The sequence below is a fragment of the Hemiscyllium ocellatum genome, chromosome 37 (genome assembly GCF_020745735.1).
Source record: "Hemiscyllium ocellatum isolate sHemOce1 chromosome 37, sHemOce1.pat.X.cur, whole genome shotgun sequence".
In the NCBI taxonomy this organism is placed as follows: Eukaryota; Metazoa; Chordata; class Chondrichthyes; order Orectolobiformes; family Hemiscylliidae; genus Hemiscyllium; species Hemiscyllium ocellatum.
In genome coordinates this window covers 7,770,140-7,788,087 of record NC_083437.1, presented here as the reverse complement: position 1 = coordinate 7,788,087, position 17,948 = coordinate 7,770,140, and the positions used below count along the sequence as shown (strand labels likewise).

The window sequence follows — 17,948 nt, the reverse complement described above, 5'->3', positions numbered from 1 at the left end:
ACTCTGACCTGCACATTTTTGGATTGTGTGAGGAAACTGGAGCACCCGGAAGAAACCCACACAGACATGGGGAGAACATGCAAACTCCACGCAGCCAGTTGCCTGAAGTTGACAGGCTGGCAGGGATCTGGGTCCCTGGCGCTATGAGGCAGCAGTATTTACCACAGTGACACTGTTAATCACAGTGACATGAGCCACAGTGTCAGTCAGTGAAATGGTGTGTTTGTAATGTGCTTGTGTAACCTTTAGCTTTCAAGTGCTCCCTATTTTCTGTTCCAGGTGATCATGGGGGGTGGCAGGAAATACATGTTCCCAAGGGACACTCCCGATATTGAATATCCTAATGACTGGAAAGCCAATGGAACACGACTTGATGGGAAGAATCTGGTGGAAGCATGGAAAGACATGAAAAAGGGCAAGGTCAGCTTTTAGTTCAGTTTAATAACTGACATTGTAAACTTTAGTTTTGCAGATATATGCAAAAATGTTTAACTAATTCTTCACCTCACTTGTACTCTAAGAATGATTAAAGTGGAATGTGTTACCAAGAGTACTTACATTAGTCATTGGCAACCATTAATCCTACTTACAGTGCTGTCTTTTCCCTCTGTCATGCCTGGATGCACTAACCATTTCTCAACTGTCTTCCTCTTACTCAGTTTCAAACTGTTCCTGATACAGAGGATCTTAAGATGACTTCAGAGGTTTTGATTTTCAAATTCATTGTCACCCAAGTGCCTGACCCCACAATTCAAAACTAAGAAATTCAGAATAGGTTCAGAGAGATAGGGATTTATTTGAAACATCTAATAAGGAATTTAGATTTGATTCAAAGCTTAAGTTCTAACCTGTAACAAGGCCCCTCCTCCACTGTCATAGCTGGGTAGATATTTTCAAATCAATCTGTTCAGAGATGTTATTGCACAACTCTGAAGCTAGTGGGATCCGAACTGAGGCTTGGTCCAGAGGTCGGGACACTATTACTGTACCACACTCTTAGACACACACAAACATACACCCCCCTACACACAGACATACACACAGACACTCATATACACACACAGAAGCCCACACACAGACCCACCCACACAGACACAAACACATCCCTGCAACCACTTAAATTCTGGCTTCTTTTTCCATTCACACTGCCTTCATTCTACAATTGGTGACCTTACTGTAGACAGTCCTGGCCCGAAGCTCTGCAGTTACCTCCTTAAATCTTTCCATCACTGTCTCATTTTCTTTCTCTGACCAAGCCTCTCTCATTTGTCCTAACTTGTTCTTCTTGTTGTAGTTTCTATTTGAGAAAGTTTTGGGGCACGTTACTATGTTAAAGGTGCTACATAAATCCAGTTTGTTGGTTCTGTGTCTAGACATGTTACTTTTGTGGTGTGAAGAAAGTTTAAATTTCAGAACTGCCCTGCTAACCAATTTTCCATCTTCTGCACAATTGCTCAGTCAAGCCTCCAGGCTTGGATTCAACCCTGAACTATAACTGTCCCCTCACCAACCATCCCCAGCAATTTCACTGACCCTCATTGGATCTTAGCCCACCCCATTTAAAACACTAAGCTCATCTTTAACTCATTGCACTATCTTCACCCTTCCCTATTTCTTGCAACTTGCCCCCAGTCCCGATGAAGGAGTTTTTCCTGAAAAGCCGATTCTCCTGCCTCCTCGGATGCTGCCTGACCTGCTGTGCTTTTCCAGCACCACACTCTTGACCTCAGTCTACAACACCTCCAAGATTTCCATTACTTGGATTCCTGACTCCTCATTCATAGACTCGCAGAGGCACACAGCATGGAAACAGACCCTGTGGTTCAACTTGTCCATGCTGACCAGATATCCCAAATAAATCTAATCCCATTTGCCAGCATGGTCCCTATCCCTCTAAACCCTTCATGTGCCCATCCTGATGCCTTTTAAATGTTGTGATTGTCAACACAATGCAACAGCTTATAAAACAGTAATTACTGCTCCAAGAATTCGAGGAAATCAGGTCCAATATTGAAAATCCTCAAAAAAGGAACAACTCTTACAACCAAAATTTTTCCTGTCCTCCATCTTGGATCACACAGAATTCTTCCTTTGCCTCATTACTGGCCAATGTGCTCTCAATAACCTTCATCGCCCTCTCAGATTGCCTGCTTAATCCCCCGCCCCCTTCACCCCTCTCCTCTTTATGGACCCTCTTCCCTCCTTTTAAAGGATACCTCTCTGGATTGCCTTTTCAGGGGCTAAGTCTCTGTTTTCCTTTCAAGGTTTGTAAAGGAGCTTCAGATAATTCTATTCACAGTCAGGACAGGTCCAGATATATCTAGTTGTCTCCTCAGACACTGTAATCCCTGTCTGTGGAAGTATTTGGAACTTATACAGGAGCAGACTTAGTGATCTGAATTGATGTGCTTTGAGAAAAGGAGCATGGTAACATGCTTTGATAAGCTTTTACCAGTAAGAACATTCTTTTCTGTGTCAATGATACGCTAACAGATATTCCCATTTCCTTAGAACGCTCATTATGTCTGGAACAGAGAGCAACTCAAAAGCCTTGACCTGACCAAAATAGAACATTTACTGGGTAAGCAGATGGAATATGTGTTATCGGGTTAAGAAACACACAGTATGTTCCGTTTTATCCAATTCTTGCCAACTCCCTTTGCCGTGAGAATGTAAGTTGAGAAAAGGTGTCAAAGTAGGATTGAGCTTAAGGATTTATCATGGGGGCTGTTGGAGTAATTTAGGTGATAGGACCAGATAAAAAAATCCCAGCTGAGGACCACAAGCCCACTGGGGACTATTAGTGAGATATTGGATATCTGGTTAATTGTATTTTCCTCTAGTCTCCACTTTCCTCCTCCTTCCTAATCTACCGAGCCCCAACCATAGTGCCTCAATCAAACCCAACTAACTCAGCACAGACAGGCAGAGAATTGGGGTTTTTCTGGCCATAGTGACTAGTTGTGCACCAGCACCTTTGATGTTTGTCATTGAGTTACTGTTGAAGATGTGGGTTCAGATCCCACCCCAGCAGGAGGTGGAACTTCAATTCAGTCATTATTACGACATTAGCCTCAGTTGTTATGACATTAGCCTCAGTTTGATGATTAGTTTACTTACAGTGTAGAAACAGGCCTTCAGCCCAACAAGTCCACACTGACCCGCCAAAGTGCAACCCATCCAGACCCATTCCCCTACATTTACCCCTTCACCTAACACTACGGGCAATTTAACATGGCCAATTCACCTAACCTGCACATCTTTGGACTGTGGGAGGAGCACCCAGGGGAAACCCACGCAGACACGGGGAGAATGTGCAAACTCCACACAGTCAGTCACCTGAGGCGGGAATTGAACCCGGGTCTCTGGTACTGTGAGGCAGCAGTTGTTACAACAGTAGCCTCAGTTGGGTGTGACGTTAGCCTCAGTTGGCTATCAATGGTTCAAATTGGCCGGATTTCCTGGAATCACTGTGGCCTGAGGAAAACAGAATATAGGGAAGTGAAGAGGGGGAGGCTGTGGCGAAAAGGGAACACGTGATGGAGGGAGTAACTGCTCAGTCCCCTGTTTCACACTGATGCAGCGCGAAAACCTATGAAAGAATGGTTGCTCAGTTTGTGCGTCACCAAGTGTGGATTCATCCCGAAGTTAGTGTCACCAGCCCTATCTACACATGTGTGGGATTTAAACAGCTATTGTAATGGTGAGTTTGGCTTTCAGCGTAATTACTATGGTCTCAGCAACAGTGACCTCAAAATGATTGTCATAAAACCCACCTGTTTCTCTCATGGAAAGGAAATCTGTCATCTTTACCTGGTCTGGCCTACATGTAACTCCAGACCCACATCGAGGTAATTGATTCCTGAAATAGCACAAGGGAGCCACTCAGTTCAAGGGACAATTAGGGATGGGCAACTGATGCTGGCCTTATCTGTGGCATGCCCATCCTGTGAAAATAAAGAGAAAGATAGCAATGCTATGATGACTTCTGCTCATCCCAGGATGGTGAACCGACTGGGATGGACTCCTTTAGCACAGTTTTGATGTTGAATTAATCATTTATCACTGAATTAATCACTTTAGAAATTGGCTGGCTGTCATGGGCATCACCAGAAAGGCTGGCACTTCCTGCTTATCTTTGGTGAAAGTTGTGAGGGAGGGCTGTCTGTGCCAGTTGTGAGGTGATGCATCGAAGTGGCACGAGGTGGGACATTCAGAGGATGGTCATGAGTATTAATTGGCTGGAAACAGGATTTCTACTCCTCACTCAACGGGTTGACCTGGCCCGGGGAAGCTGCTGACCTTGCATCGCCCTCGACCCAGTGCCCACAGTGGCCAGGACGGGCAATGACAATGAGCTATGCCCAGGACCAGGTAAAACTGGGCAGTCTCATTGTTGAGAGGGGAGGTGAGAGGGAAGGTGTTGATACTGGAAAGGGCACTCACCTTTTCTATTCATACAGGGGCTGTGGGAGTTAGGCTGCTGGGCCAGCAGTTATTACCCATCCCTTGATCTGAGTAGAAATGTGTGGTTCAGGAAAAACCCAGCAGTTCAGGCAGCATCCGAGGAGATGGTTAGGGCCATTTCAGAGGGCATTTCAAAGTTTGCCACATTGCTGTGGGTTCAAAATCACATACACACACAGGTAAGATAACAGTTTCCTTTTCCTGAAGAGTGTTAATGAACCAAGTGGGTTTTTTGGACCATGTCACCATGACGCTGACTCTCACTTCCAATTTGTTTAAAAAAAGTTGAATTCAAGTTTAATTATTTGCCTTACCAGGATTTAAACTCATGACACAGAGTGTTAATATTACAATGATGGTACTCCTGTGGCCTTGCCTCCCCGCAGTTAGATTGCTCCAATATGGCCTTGCCCAAGATGACTCTCTGGGCATTTCTCACTCCCAGAATGCTTCCCACCAGCCTCAGAATTCAGGCCAGGCAGGAACAATTGGCCACTACTAGGCCTCAAAAAGGGTGAGGTGGGGCAGAAGACCCAAAGGCCCAATGAAGCAATTGTAGACAAGTTGGAATTGGGAAATCAGCAAGGGAGGGTGGTGGGTGTAGGCCCACCAAGTGTTAGCAGCTCCCTGTGTGATTTCTATGCCATGCTACATTGAGCCATGTGTCATTTCTCAATACAGAGCTCATCCAGCTCAATGATGGAGATTACTGTGATGTGCTCACTCTGTGCCCCTCTCTCTGTTTGCCAGCCCTGTTTGAACATGGTGACCTCCAGTATGAGCTGGAAAGAAATAAAACAACAGATCCCTCCCTGGAAGAAATGGTGACAACAGCAATCAGGATTCTCAGCAAGAATCCAAAAGGCTTCTTCCTACTTGTGGAAGGTAAATGGACACTGAGTCTGTAATCTGAGTCATGATTGAATTGCGAACAGAATGATGTTAAACTGATCAGAAAACAAAACTCTTGAGTTTCATTCCTCTCTATTTTCTGACATAGCCCACTTGAGGAAATGCTCCCAATGTTTCCAGGTACAAGAGTATGCAGTATGTTCAATCATTGAGCTCTACCATAGACTCCAATTAAATATTTACTGATAAATCAATCACAATCTTTGTAATTGTGTATCATAACCTTCAATTATTTATCACTAAGTCACAGAGGGTACAAATTAATATGACGGTTTATAATCATTGAGACTTGGCTCCAATTATAATGGTCACAGTTGGTAAATCCAGAAAGGTTGATTTTCTATCCACCTAATGTGTTTTATTGGTGAAAACTGCCAAATCAGAGAAGCCCATTTGGGATCACTATTGATCGGGCCACATCATCCAAGCTGAAACAGTGCAGGACTGAGGGAGTGCTACACTGCCTGAGGTACTGACGTTTTATAAGAAGATCAATCAAGGCCCCGTCTATCCTCTTAGGTGGCTGTAAAGGGTGGCACGGAATGACTTCAAAGAAGAACTGGGGAACTCTTTCAGTGTATTCAACCAACATCAGCAAACAGGGATTCTCTGTTCATTGTTACAGACATTGTGACTGTGACTGCTTTATAATAGTCATGTCCCTTCAGAGCTTGCAATGTTCCTGATCAAATGGGAAGGTGCTGTCTAATGAAATTCTTCACCTAATACCTCATTGTGAACTCTGGACATGCTTTGGAGAGCTACTTTGGGAAAAATCGAGAAACTTTGTCCATGTTGGTTTTGGTGGCAGGGGCATTTAATCGGAGGTAAGCGGCAAATGGGGGCAGCACCACCTTCCTGCCTCTGCCCCAGGAGCTCATGTAGACGGTTTACTTGGGCTTCTGACAATGGAGAACCTTAAATAGACAATTAATGTCAACCTTGTTTGCAGGTTGTCAGGAATTCCTGGTTAGCAGGCACTCGGTGCTTGATTGAGGGAGGGACGTGGTATGAGGGATGGGGGTTGCCTATTGAGAGTGACCCCCTACCCCAGTTACTGACTGTCCTCATCTGTGTAACCCCACCCCCCAAATCTCTGAACTCCCACCTCTGCCTCAGTCCATCATAAGCTTCAGTACTAGCAGCAGCCACCACTCTCCCAGTGGCGCTGCCAGGCAATGAAGAGTTGGCAATTGCTGATGTGTACGGTCTTTCCTGCCACTGACCTGTTAAATATCCACTATGGCACTTAATTCAATTGGCTTTTTCGAGATTTTTAAAAAATTAATTAATGGAATGTTAGCATCACTGGCTAGGCTGCATTCAATGCCCAAACTCTAACCCTAACCCAAACTCTAACCCTAACCCAAACCCAAACTCTAACCCTAATCCAAACTCTAACCCTAATCCAAACTCGAACCCTAACCCGAACCCAAACTCTAACCCTAACCCAAACTCTTAACCTAACCCAAACTCTAACCCGAACCCGAACCCAAACTCTAACCCTAACCCAAACTCTAACCCTAACCCAAACCCAAACTCTAACCCTAATCCAAACTCTAACCCTAATCCAAACTCTAACCCAAACTCTAACCCTAACCCGAACTCTAACCCTAACCTGAACTCTAACTCTAATCCAGTGGATATTTAACAGGGCAGTTAAAAGTCAATCATAGGGTTTGGGTCTGGAGTGACATGTAGCCCAGACTAGTTAAGGATGGCAATTACCTTCCCTAAAAGGCATTAATGAACTAGTTGGGATTTTTTCCTGATAATTGGCAGCGGTTTCACAGTCATCATTAGACACTTAATTCCAGATTTGCACTGAATTCAAATTCCACGATGTACCATAGCAGGATTTGAGTTGAGGTCTGCAGAACATTGCCCGAGTCTCTGGTTTAATTGTCCAGTGATGATACCACCGTCCCATCCCCTTCCCCAGAGGATCTGGCTCTCTAGCTAGTAGGTGGTACTCCTGTTGTCTCCATTAAGCAGCCCTCAATAAGTGGAATGAACAATACACAGGCTGTAAACCTGGCAATGATCTGCTCCCTGAGACATTTGCCTGTCGTATAACAATGACTTAAGAGTAATAGGTTTCAGCCTTTGCCATCTGGGTAGAATCATACAGTTAATTTGAGTGTGTCTTCAGTACTATTTATCATTCATGTATGTGTACAACAGAAGGGGCTCTCAGGAACACATATTGCTCATGTTGTTTACGTCAGTTAAATAATTACAGATGTTGTCTAACCCATTCCATTTTCACACAGTCATAAAGTTCACTCTACATAGTTTAGATTTCAACATATTTGATGACATTAAAAATTCCTTTGAAACTCCTTGACCAGTTTGCAAAATAACTAGTGGCATTATATTAAATTAGATGAGGATGTTAAGTGATATTTATAGAGTTGTCAAGGGGGAAATTTGTTTCAGGCAATCTTCTAATTTTGTACATCTGGTGCTGAGTCCCAGCTATTGGAACAGGGTGAGGGTTATGTTTAGGATTCTGGTAAGGTTTAGGGTTAAGGTTTGAGTTTTGGCTAGATTTTGGGTTATGGTTAGGGCTTGGGTTAGCGTTCGAGTTTGGGTTAGAATTATGACTTGGGTTAGTGTTTGGGTTAGAATTTGGGCTTGTGTTGGCTTTTGAGCTTTGGTTAGGGTTAGAGTTTGGGTTCGGCTTCGGGTTAGAGTTTGGGTTAGGGTTAGAGTTTGAGTTCGAGTTAGAGTTTGAGTTCGAGTTAGAGCTTGGGTTCGAGTTAGGGTTAGACTTTGGATTAGGGTTAGAGTTTGGGTTTGGGTTAGGGTTAGAGTTTGGGTTAAGGTTAGGGTTTGGGTTAGGATTAGAGTTTGGGTTAGGGTTAGAGTTTGGGTTAGGTTTGAGTTTGGGTTCGGGTTAGGGTTAGAGATTGGGTTCGAGTTTGAGTTTGGGTTAGGGTTAGGGTTAGAGTTTGGGTTAGGGTAAGAGTTTGGGTTAGGTTTAGGGTTAGGGTTAGGGTTAGAGTTTGGGTTTGGGTTAGGGTTAGAGTTTGGTTTAGGGTTAGATTTCGGGTTAGGGTTAGAATTTGGATTAGGGTTAGAGTTTGGGTTTGGGTTAGGGTTAGAGTTTGGGTTAGGGTAAGAGTTTGGGTTAGGGTTAGGGTGAGAGTTAGGGTTAGAGTTTGGGTTAGGGTTAGAGTTTGGGTTTGGGTTAGGGTTAGGTTTAGAGCTTGGATTAGTATTTGGGTTAAACTTTGGGCTAAATTTGGGATTAGGGTTAGGGTTAGCGTTAAGGTTTGGGTTAGGATTAGAGTTTGGGTTAGGGTAAGAGTTAGAGTTTGGGTTAGAGTTTGGCTTAGGGTTAAGGTTAGAGTTTGGTTTAGGGTTAGAGATTGGGTTAGGGTTAGGGTTTTGGTTAGGGTTAGAGTTTGGGTTTGGGTTAGGTTTAGAGTTTGGGTTTGGGTTAGGGTTAGGTTTAGAGCTTGGATTAGTGTTTGGGTTAGAGTTTGGGCTAGATTTGAGTTTAGGGTTAGGGTTAGGGTTTGGGTTAGGGATAGGGTTAGGTTTAGGGTTAGGGTTTAGGTTAGAGTCTGAGTTTGGGTTAGATTTTGGTGAGGGTCCCTCTTTGCATTTGGGATTGGGTTTGTGTTTGCATTTGTATTAGGGTTTGGGTTTTTGTGTTAGGGTTAGAGGTTAGGTAAGATCTTGTGTGAAGGATTGCTTTAAGATTAGCTTTTATATCAGGATTAGAATTTATGTCAGGGTAAGGGTTGGTGTTAGTTTTGGTGTTAGAGTAAGGATTTGGATTAATGTTTTGGCTGGGGCTAGAGTTTTGGCTTTGGCTAAAGCTAACGCTAGGGTCCTAAGGGCAGGGACCTAGGTCAGGGTCAGGGGTCAGTGTTGGGGTTTGAGTTAGGGTTAAGATTTGGGTTAGGTTTGGCCTGATGTCACGTTTCAGTTAGGTTTAGTGCTTTGACTAGGGTTTGAATTAAATTTAGCGGTTGAGGTAGGGTTAGAGAGTTTAGAGTAGATTTGTAGCTCAGGTTGAGGTTCTGCATGTAGGTTTGCTCTCTTAGTTGGAAGGTTCATTTCCAGACGTTTCGTTTGGATTAAGGTTAGGTTTTGGGTTAGGGTTAGGGTTTACATTTCATTTGAGTTTGGGTCGGTGCTTGGGTTTGTGTTAAGATTAGAGTTAAGAGTTAGGACTTAGTTTTTTGTTTGGATTTGGTTTGGTGTTTTGGTGAGTGATATGACTGGTAGGATTAATTAATGATTATCAATGGTTAGGGTTATGACAGCAACATTTGGTTCAGTAGCACTCTCCAAATGATAACATGTCTGGAGGTGCTTCACGGGAGCATTAAACAAAATGTTGTGTGCCACATAAGGAAATATTTGATTTTGTGATTGTAAACATGGTATAAGGAATCACTGAAAGGAGTGAAGAGAGCTTGAAAAGGAAAGGGCATTACAGAGAGAATCCCAGCACCAGAGGTCTAGTTAACTTAGGACATGTCCATTTACTGGTGGATCCAGTAACATCAGGGATACACAAAAAACTAAGAGTAAGTAAGTGCAGCTATCTCAGAGGCTTGTGGTGGCTTGAGGAGGTTACAGAGATGGGTTGGGATGAGGCTATGGAGGAGTTTTGGAAAACAAGGGTGAGAACTTTATCATCAAGATGCTACTTGACTAGAATCCATTGTGGGTCTGTCAGACTCCTGGGGGCCTGAGACTGGCTGCAAATGAAGGCACAAGCAACACAGCTTTGGATGGCATTAGTGTTAGCAAGTTGAGAATGTGGGTGACCAGCCAGGATTGCATTAGATGCTAAGTCTAGAGGTAACAAAGGTATGCGACCCAGGAATTCAGGAATTGATGAGCTGAAAACAGGGTGGAGTCAGGTGACATTGATTACGTGGAAATAGACCTACTTCATCACAGGAAACAAACGGTGATCATGGGAAATGGACAGGTTAACTGCAGCTCCATTTCAGTGTGAGTACATCTGATTTGCCAGTTTTCCTGTTTTTCCTTTTGGGTAGTGATGGCACAAATAAGAGATTCCAAACTTGGAATTTCAAACTGGAATGTCCCAGATGGATTTGGGACTGTACTGAGTGAGAGTCATAATGGAAGTATTATGGGTTAGTGACAGGAGTGTGAGGAATTAAGAGTGGATTATCATATGTTTGGTCTGGGATATCATGGATGGGGAATATGACTGATTAAAATTGGATTGTCCTGGACTCCAGTGAAGAAGATCACTAATTATAGAGTCATGGAGGCATACAGCACAGAAGCAGACCTTCGGCCTTTCTTATCCATGTTGACTTGATTTCCGAAACTAAACTGGACCCATTTGCCTGCATTTGGTCAATATCCCTCTAAACCTTAAATAGAAAGAGAAATTGCTGGAAAAGCTCAGTAGGTCTAGTAGCATCGGAGTTAACATTTTGGGTCCAGTGATCGTTCTTCAGAACTGGGAAATAACAGAACTCTGATTTCGCTCCACAGATGCTGCCAGACTCACTGAGATTTTCCAGCAATTTCTGTTTCTGTTTCAGATATTTAGCATCTGTAATTCTTTTGTTCTTTTTTTTATCTCTAAACCTTTCCTATGGACCAGTCCAAATGCCTTTTAAATGTTGTAATTGTACCAGCCTCCACCATTTCCTCTGATAGCTCATTCCATACATGTACCAACCTCTGTGTGAAAAAAGTTGTCTCTCAGGTCCTTTAAAATCTTTCCCCTCTCACCTTAAACATATGACCTCTAGTTTTGAACTCTCCCATCCCAGAGAAAAGACCTTGACCATTTACCTTACCTAAGCCGCTAATGATTTTATAAACCTTTATAAGGTCACCCTTGGCTTTCTCTGCTCCAGGGCAAATAAATGTCCCAGGTTATAGATCCTCTCCTTATAACTCAAACCTTCCAGTCTCGGTAACATCTCTGTAAATCTTTTCTCGCATCCTTTCCAGTTTAGTAACATCCTTTCTGTAGCAGGTCAAGCAGAATTGTATGCATTACTCCAAAAATGGCCTCACCAATTACAGTCCATTAGATCTAGAATCATAGAATCCCAACAGTGTGGAAGCAGGCCATTCAGCCTATCAAGTCTACACCACCCCTCTGAAGAGCATGCAACCCAAACCCACCACCTACCTTATCCCTGTAACTCAACATTTCCCATGACTAACCCACCTAGACTGCACATCCCTGGAGATTATAGGCAATTTAGCACGGCCAATTCACCCTAACCTGAACGTCTTTGGACTGTGGGAGGAAACCGGAGCACCCGGAGGAAACCCACGCAGACACGGGGAGAATGTGCAAACTCCACACAGCCAGACAGTCACCCGAGACTGGAATCCAACCCGGGTCCTTGGCGCTGTGCGGCAACAGTGCTAACCACTGAGCCACCATGCCGCCCAAATGTGTTCCCACTGAGTGAGATTGCATATTGGGAGTGCAGATCTCAAAAAAAGACAATAAACCCCTTCAAGGTGTGTTTAATTGGTTACAATAAAGTGCAGAATGTATAGAGGAGGTTGAACTTCCTGAATCGGCCTCAGGTATTGGTGTAGCTGTGGCCCAGTCACCCGCAAACTTACATAAAAAGGATCAACTGTGATGGTGAAAAGTCATTTAAATTCTCCTGGGACTACCAGTTTTCAGGTTTGTTTGCTGTGTCCAGTTACAGATTCCTGTGGGCAGTCACAGATACCTGCGTACAGTCACATATTTTTGTATACAATCACCGATTCCTGCGTACCATTACAGGTTCCTGCGTACAGTTACAGATTCCTGCGTACAGTTACACATTCCTGTGTACAGTTACAGATTACTGTGTGTAGTTACAGATTCCTGTGTACAGTCACAGAATCCTGTGTATAGTGCCATTGTCAATGAAGGATCCCAGTAAGTGGTCACTTGACTTACTATCCAGAGTTTGTGTGTGTGGACTAAGAGCGAGACAAAGGAGTAAGGTCAAAAACAAGAAGGAAAATTCACACGAATGTGATGGTGTTTGCAAAAATGAAAGAATGTGTAACAAACGCAGAGAATTCTCATGTCCTTTGTGTTGGTTTCAGATTTCCATTGTCCACGGTACTTTTTCTTTTCAATGAAAGATTGAGGGAGCTGTGCTGTCCTTTGCAAGACTGTTACATGCTGCAGGAATGCTGGAGTCTGACCAGAACACAGCCTGATAAACAGCTTCTGTTTTATTTGACTATTGTGGCTGTGTGTGTCATATGTTATCCAATTGGCTTCCTCTCTGGCTGTTACTGGATCTTGCTGCCTAGTGCCACATCCACAAAGGCTCTGCAGTTTCTTCACTGCCTGGCTGGTTCAGCACCATTCCCCAAACACACGTAACCCTCTATCTCCTTCCTATTTCAAGCTCTTTCAACATGCCTGCATCCCAATCCATCTGCTGCCACTCTGCTCTTTTACACCTTTGTTATCGACTCAAAGAGTTTTACAGCACAGAAAGAGGCCCATCGGCCCATCATGTCCAAACTGGTCACCAAGCGTCCAACTATTCTAATCCCATTCTCAAGAGCATTCAGTTATTTCTCAGCTTCCTTCTCTCAATCAGCTCACCTGTCTGGTTTGGTGCCATCTGTACATGTGACCAATTTGGCACCAAGTTTCTGAATCATGGTCAGTCATATAAAGAAGACAGTGCCAGTGATGATCTTATCAATAAATCCTGGAGTCTGGAAGGCCTTCCAATCCTGTTTTGTTTTCTTTATCCTTTCATGTCAGTGTTTGCTAGCAAAGCCAGGATTTTATTTTTTTTTCCATTCCTAATTGTCCTGGAAGTGTGATGGCGCTTGAGAGGACACTTGAGAATTGACTGCCCTGCTGAAGTCACATGTAGGCCAGACCAGGTAAGGACAGCAGATTTCCTTCTCTAAAGGGTATTAGTGAAGCTGATGAGATTTGACAATAATCACTGCTGACTTGTTGGCCATCATTACTGAGGTTAGCTATCAGTTCCAGAGTTTACTAACTGAATTTAATTCCAGCACCAGAGTATTTATCTGGGCCAGCAATCCATGCGACATTACCACCACACCACCATCTCCCTCCTCAAGAGTTAATCAACGTTTATTGTTTCCGACTCCACACCTAGTTTCATTAATCTTCTCTCGGTTTACCCTGAATTCCCCAAATGTCGTGTTTAGTTCAGAATCTCAACATGCAGAACCACCATTTGAGCTCTGCCAGACTTTTCTGATCTACTTGGGTTGCAACTTTCTCAATGGCTGGTCCAGTAGGATTCTCTGCTCACAGATAAAGTCACACATCCCTGCCTTGCTAAACGCCTGAGGTAACACCGCTGTTGTTCTAAATGACCATACCTTCCAATTTACCTCAAGCAAAGCCACAGAAGGTACTGTGTACCTGAGCTGTGCAGAGCTCCACCTTCAGCCATATCACTCCCTGGTACCTTTCGACAGCCAATGAAGAATGGCTTGTTGCAGAAGTGAGGATGGTGAACTGCAGTAAGCCATTCAGCCCCTCTGACTTTTGCTCCGACTCCTTTTACCAGACTTTGCATCTCATCTGTTCTCCATGAGACACATCAGCAGTTCCCAAACTGTCAATGGTGGACTCAAGAGCTCTGAGGCATCTTCATGATGCTCGGAATGAATTTGACAACTGCGAAGCCTCTTTAAATGTCCTTGTCTTTTTAAATATATATCCAGAAGTGCTCTTACACACAACTGAATATTTTCTTTGACCCCATCACCAAACCGATAACCACCACCAGTAACTCACCCATGCATCCAATTGATTCATTTACATACAAAGCCCATTAGGGGCAAGGCAGACCATCAAAGGTGAGGGAGAGGGGGAGGGAGCTCAATCTAAATGCAGTTGAAAAGGGAAATAAAGCACTTTAACCCCGAGGGTGCCCACTTCTCTAAAGGCATCAAGAATATTGATACACACCACGCGCTCCCTTTCCAAGGACGCCCCCCCCAGTATGAATGTATCTGTTTCTTCTGATTTGGCTGATTCATTGAGGCCTGAATGGTGCCATAACCAGAGTCTGTGAAAATGTCATTTACAGGACCAGCTCAGCAGCTTTAATGCCCATTACTCTCACCCTGCGGACCCACCCCACCCCAGTACCCGCAATTAGAAAGGAGACTAACCATCTCACCTGCCATCCGCCCAGTCCCTCCCTCCTGCTCATATACTCTAATCATTCTCCCTCCCTACACCCTCCCACCCCCTCCGACCTCCTCCTTTTACCAGCTTTCACTGTGGGATCACAGGAACCTTTGAAATGGGGTCACATCGGGGGGGAAAATATTGGGAATGACAAATGTCGAACAAGGCCATTTGGTCCATCGTGGCTGCATTGACTCTCTGAGCAATAGAACTGCCTTTACTCTGTAACTCCGCCCATTGTTTCTATGCCCCTCCTGAATGCCTCAACTGGACCTGCCTCCATTACTTTTCCAGGCAATGCATTCCAGACATGAGCTACTTGCTGGGTGAAAAAAAGAGGGTCTTCTCTCACCAACTGATTGCGTCTTTTGCAAATTCTTGTAGAACTATATCCTCTGGCTCTCCCTCCTTCCATGAGGAGGAACAGTCTCTCCCTGTTGATCCAGACTCCCTCATGAGGAAGCTGATTTTGAGCCACTCCACTCCCCCCATGCTGATATTTCTGGGGGAGGCAATGCCCTGGTAGTATCATTGCTGGATTGCTAATCTAGGGAACCAGGATGTGTTCCGGGGACCTGGGTTCAAATCCCACCACAGCAGGTGTTGAAATTTAAATTCAGTAAAGTCTGGAATTAAGAGTCTAATGATGACCACAAAATGATTATGAGAGAAAAAAAACCATATGGTTCATGATAGGGAAGGAAATCTGCCATTCCTAACCAGTCTTGTCTACTCATGACTCCAGAACGACAGCTATGTGGTTGACTCCTCACTGGAATGATGACCTCATCCTGTGAAAGAATTAAAAAAAAATCACTGTTTTCTACCTTGGTGGGATCTTTGCCCTTCTGAAGTTGTTATTTACTAGCATGGAAGGGTAAATCCTTTACTTTTAAAGTTGAAACATTTAAGAGATACTCCCAAGTCCAAGGCAATGACTGAATCTTTCCTTTTCAAAGGTGGCAGAATAGACCATGGACATCACGAAGGGAAAGCCAAGATGGCTCTGTATGAAGCTGTGGAGATGGATAAAGCCATTGGGAGGGCTGGCTCCTTAACCAGAGACACAGATACATTAACGGTTATCACAGCAGACCACTCTCACGTTTTTACCTTTGGTGGCTACACCTTTCGGGGAAGCAACATATTTGGTGAGTTCAACAACCGTAGCAATCCTTTACAGGAGGAAACGTCACAGAAGCCTTGTCAAACAAATTTACCATCGAGCAACAGGCGGTGGTTTTAGGACAGATGACCGATGGTTTGGTCAAAGACATGGGTTTTGAAGTAGCGGGCTAGGAGACAAAAGAGAGATAGAGAGGTGGGAAGTCAAAGGGACAGAACTCCAGAGAGGATGGACTTGACTCCTGAAGACACAGCCAGCAATGGCAGAGAGATTAAAACTGGGGAAGTGCAGGAGGTCAGATTTGAAGAATCACGAGACTCCCAGAGGATTGGAGATTTGGAAGATCTGGGAAGGAGTGAGAACAAGGAAGGATTTGAAAACCAGGGTGGAAAATTTTAAATTGAGGCATTTATTGATGGAGGTCTCTTAGTATTTGCGAAAAAGGTGTCTCAATTGGTAAAGAAATACCAGGATTATTGACTATAATAATAAAAACAGGAAGAGTTAGAGCAGGTCTGGCAACCTTTGAGAGAGTTCTAGTCTCCAGTTCTGAAGCAAAGTCATTGTATTTCACCAATTCCCTTCCTCACACACAGCTTTGAGTTCAAATGCTTCTCCAAAGTGACTGCCATTTAATTCTGAACATGGAAAAGGAAGTCATTCTTTCCTGTGATCCTATTCTATTAGGTACTAAGTGATCTGCATCCCAATGCGAGTTACTGGAATTTGCTGCAGATGTCTTGACAATCTTAGATCATAAGATGTCAAAGAAGAAATAGGCCATTCAGTCCATTGAGTCTGCGCTGCCATTTAATGAGATCATGAATAATCTGATAATCCTCAACTCTACTTTCCTGTTTTTTTCCATTTCCCTTGATACTTTTATTGATTAAAAATCTATCAATCTTGGCCTTGAATATACTTAATGAGGTTTGACGGTGCTCTGTGGTAAAGACTCACTATCCTCTGAGAGAAGAAATTCCTCCTCATCTCTGTATAAACTGGTCCCTTATTCTGAGTTTATGTTCTGTGGTCCCAGACTGTCCCACAAGGGGAAACAACCTCTTCTTGTCAAATCCCCTCAGAATCACTTATGTCTCAATAAGGTCACCTCTCAATCTTCAAGACTTAATGAGTACAGGCTCAATTAACTCAACCTCTGATAAGAACTTCCCTCCATACCCGAGGTAAACCTCATTAACCTTCTGTGGGGATGTGCCTCCAATTCAATGGACCAAAACCATTCACAGTATTCCAGCCATGGTCAGATTAGGGCCTAATATAGCTTTAGCAAGGATTCTCTATTCTTATACATCATTCCCTTTGAAATAAAGACCAACATTCCATTTGCCTTCTCCGTTACCTGCTGAACTTATAAGCTCGTTTCTTGTGATTTATAAATCAAGACTCCAAATCCATCTGTGCTGCATATTTTTTGTGGTCTTTCCCCATTTAAATAATATTCAGTTCCTCTTCTTTCTGCAAAAATATGTAATTTCCCACATTACGTTTCATCTGCCATGTCTTTGTGAACTTGCCTAACCTGTCTATATCCCTCTGCACACTCATGTTATTCTCACCATTAACCTTTCCATCTATTTTTGTGTCATCGCAAACTTCATCAGGCACATTCGTTTTCCACATCCAAGTCATTCCTTGGATGCTGCCTGACCTGCTGCGCTTTTCCAGCAACACATTTTCAGCTCTGATCTCCAGCATCTGCAGGCCTCACTTTCTCCATTAACATATTGTTCCCAGCTTTGATCTCCTTGTAACCATGTCTATATATTGGCTATCAGACCATAGCTGTTAACTTATATATGAGCTTATATATTAACCTTTAACTTATATATTAATTTGTTTATTTTGTTCCAAATACAATGTGTATTCAAGCAGAGGCATTAGATTAGATTAGATTAGATTAGATTAGCTACAGTGTGGAAACAGGCCCTTCAGCCCATCTAGTCCACACCAACCCTCTGAAGAGTAATCCACCCAGATCCATTCTCCCTAACTAATGCACCTAACTCTACAGGCAATTTAGCATGACCAATTCACCTGACCTGCACATCTTTGGACTGTGGGAGGAAAACGGAGCACCCGGAGGAAACCCACACAGACACAGGGAGAATACGCAAACTCCACACCGTCACCCGAGGCTGGAATCAAACCCATGTCCCTGGCGCTGTGAGGCAGGGCCCTATTATTAGTTCCACCATTTTATCATTTGTTCCCTCTTTAATCCTATTGCTGATATGTTTCTAC

At 43.6% G+C, this 17,948-nt stretch overlaps 1 protein-coding gene across 2 annotated transcripts in view; it reads left to right on the top strand.

Annotated features, from left to right (window-relative positions):
- The window catches only part of alpl (alkaline phosphatase, biomineralization associated), a 126,138-nt gene that overhangs the window by 90,775 nt on the left and 17,415 nt on the right, over positions 1–17,948 (top strand). For both annotated transcript variants that reach the window (XM_060852345.1, XM_060852344.1), the window contains 4 exons: positions 280–420; positions 2,512–2,581; positions 5,218–5,352; positions 15,517–15,708. In XM_060852345.1, the coding sequence (XP_060708328.1) occupies positions 280–420; positions 2,512–2,581; positions 5,218–5,352; positions 15,517–15,708 (538 nt within the window). The remainder of the gene's footprint in view (positions 1–279; positions 421–2,511; positions 2,582–5,217; positions 5,353–15,516; positions 15,709–17,948) is intronic.